Raw genomic sequence first — 3153 nt, 5'->3', positions numbered from 1 at the left:
CCAGCTGTTTACCTTCACAGACATAACCCACTGTTTTTTAACGTAAACTTGTGTGTGAATGAGAACTTAGTTTAGTACTCACATGCTGTCTGGTGGCCGCTTTCTGTCCGTGTGCTTCGGATGTGTGCTCTCAGAAAACCGTATATCAGTAGTTTAAACTCATATAGTTTAAAACGCATGATTTCAGCGCGATAAACATGATAATCAGAACCAAAACAGATGTTTTTAGCAGGTCCGAGCTGTAATGGCGCAGCTCTATTCTGGAAAAGGGGGCTGGGAGCAGCAGCTCATTTGCATTTAAAGACACAGGCCTGAAAAACAGCGTGTTTCTGCTTCCACTCAAAATAGGCATTTTCAAAATGATATAATAAATGATTTTGAGCTGAAACTTAACAGACACATTCTGGGGACACCAGAGACTTATATTACATATTGTAAAAATGGGCATAATATGTCTCCTTTAAATCATGTAAAATAATAAAGTATATAATAAAATAGTTAAATAGTTAAATCCCACTTAAATCCCAAGACTAAAAATGCTCTAAAATAAAACTATATGTTAAATCTAGTGGCTCTAAAAACACCTATACTATCTGCCTGTAAACTTGATTTTGAAACTCATAAATACAATAATTAAATACAATAAAAATAAATAAATATAAATAAATAAATAAATCCAGTGACTGGATGAACAACACCCATAGTATCAGCTGTGTAGCTTGTAAAGTAAGTTTGTAAGTTTGTTTAAAAAAATAAAATAAAAAAAAGAAATGACTGAATGAATGAATAGCTCAAAAATGACCATAGAATCAGTTCAGCATCTAATAAAAAATAATAATAATTCCATATGTTGATATCCTCCTAAAAAGATCGCAATCCCTCAGTTAATTTTTTCACACTGTAAATAAAAGGTCAAGCCCATTGCATTGTGGGACACAGTTTGTCACACACTGGCAACCAAAGCGCAGTACAGTAATATGCGATTCAAAATTCAGCTGGTGTGCTGGTTGTACAGTATACTGACAAATGTAGCAGTGCTCCATTCATACAGACCATCTGCATACTATGCACAGTATACTGCATAAAGTAGCCTGTACACTCTCAGAAAAAAAGGTACAAAAGCATCATTAGGGCGGTACCTTTTCAAAAGGTACATTTTTGTACTTTTTAGGTACTAATATGTACCTTTAAGGTACCAATATAGACTCTTTAGGTACAAAGGTTTGCCTTTTGATAAGGTACCGCCCCAGTGACAACTTTTGTACCTTTTTTTCTGAGAGTGTATAGACTAAATATCTACAAGAATCTGATATAAATGTCTGTGTTTGTGTTCACAGGCCGCCGAGGTGGAGAAACAGTTGTCTACTCAGGTTCATTCTTTACGGGATGATTTCAAAGAGAAAAGCATCTCCACCAACCAGCACATGACGCGCCTTGAGACCCTACAGGCCGAGGTGAGGCATTATGGGATGTGGATTATCTTATTTGCAGTGAGTCATGACACCAAGATATATCTATATTTCAAAATCTGCTCTCCTCCGTTTTGATTTGTTTCCTGCACTAAACAGCAAGGGCTTGAAGTAAGTGCTCATGAAGCGCTTCCTCTTTTCTGCATGTTGGTTTTGTGATGTGATGATCTCATTGTGCGATCATATCCCGATGGCTTTATGTCACGTCTGAGCAGAGTGAATGTGGGCTTCTTCAGTAACTCATCAGTGAAAGACGGCCGTGTAATTGTCTCCTGGCGTCTTTGTTGTGACAGCGTGAGTTTCACAGGCCGTCATCACTGGACACGCTCATGTCGCTGGTCTGTTCAGAACAACAATCTCAAAACCAAGCTTCCTTCAAATCTCAATTAACACAATGGAGGAAGTTTGTATTCATGGGGAAATGTGGATCTGTAGATTAACTCCAAAACATAGTGACCTGCTACTGTTATTTGAGTATTGACTAAAATGAACTAAAATAAAATTTATAATATTTCAAATTCATTTTGATTTGTATTTTCCATTATGATTTTAATTTTAGTTCATATTTTAATAATATCCATGTGTGGTTTTGTCATTTGATTAGCTTTGTTTTGTAATGTCTCTATAATTTTGATTCATCTTTATTTGAGTTATTTTAGCTTTGTATGTTTTATTTTATTTCAGTTATATTTTATTTTAAGCAACAAAGTTTCTTATGATTTTCGCGAGACAGCATTTTGCATCAGTTTTACAGTTAAATTTAGTGTTGGCATTTCTCCAAAATGGCAAGAGAAATATTATCTATAAACTTATAATGTCATACAGTACTGAAAAGTATTGATTAAAACAGTTTAATCTGATTAAATATAAACTGATTTACCTAATATGGGTATGTTTCTGTGATGTAAGCTCCAAAAAAAAAACGTATTTTCTTACTCAGTATTTTTGTTTTGTTTCCAGTACAAATATCTAAACATTCTTAAATCGAGATACATTTACTTGAGAAGCAAAAAGACAGAAAAATGAATCAAAATTAAGTGAGTTTTTGCTTAAAACAAGAAAAAATATCTACAAATGGGGTGATAAAAATAATCAGATTTTCCCTTAAGTTTATGGCAGATTTTTATTTATTTTTTATTTTATTTAACACAAATGCACTTTTTTTGTTGTTGTTTTTACAGAAAATATCTTAATATTGGCTTAATATCATATCAAGTCATTTTGCTTTGGCTCAAGTAAATGTATTTTGATTTAATAATGTTTATACAGGAAAACAAGACAAAAATACTAATCGAGTAAATAATTTTTGCAGTGTGTTTTTAGAGAATTGCATCATTAGCTTAGAAACAAAACCCAGATCAGTCATTTATTTCATTTCAGGATGCTCCCTTAGATGACTGCTGTCTATGTAGACAATACAGACAACAAAGCAGCTCACTAGGTTTTGGAACAGAGCCCACGTGTACATATTAACTCCTATTGTTTATTCAGCAACTTGGACCGGCCTCTAAATAAGTGACATTATATCATTTATATTGAGAAGTCTTAAAGGTACAGTAGCAAAATCAGCCTGATTTAGAGTTGGAAAATGACCATGAAACACTAAAGTATTCAAGAAACATTCTAAACATTCCAGTAGATTTCAGGAGAAAAGGATAAGAAAAAAAAAAAAAAAGAAATTCAA

The 3153-nt window shown here is 33.4% G+C and overlaps 1 protein-coding gene across 2 annotated transcripts in view; it reads left to right on the top strand.

Annotated features, from left to right (window-relative positions):
* The window catches only part of bicdl1 (BICD family like cargo adaptor 1), a 51629-nt gene that overhangs the window by 28681 nt on the left and 19795 nt on the right, over positions 1–3153 (top strand). Inside the window, exons 3-4 of one of the 2 annotated variants that reach the window (XM_016570841.1) lie at positions 1338–1454; positions 1569–1580. In XM_016570841.1, the coding sequence (XP_016426327.1) occupies positions 1338–1454; positions 1569–1580 (129 nt within the window). The remainder of the gene's footprint in view (positions 1–1337; positions 1455–1568; positions 1581–3153) is intronic. The other variant, XM_016570842.1, reaches the window with a different exon arrangement.

This window comes from Sinocyclocheilus rhinocerous, unplaced genomic scaffold, assembly GCF_001515625.1.
Source record: "Sinocyclocheilus rhinocerous isolate Xijiao unplaced genomic scaffold, SAMN03320098_v1.1 scaffold1223, whole genome shotgun sequence".
In the NCBI taxonomy this organism is placed as follows: domain Eukaryota; kingdom Metazoa; phylum Chordata; class Actinopteri; order Cypriniformes; family Cyprinidae; genus Sinocyclocheilus; species Sinocyclocheilus rhinocerous.
This window is presented reverse-complemented; position numbering and strand designations above follow the sequence as displayed.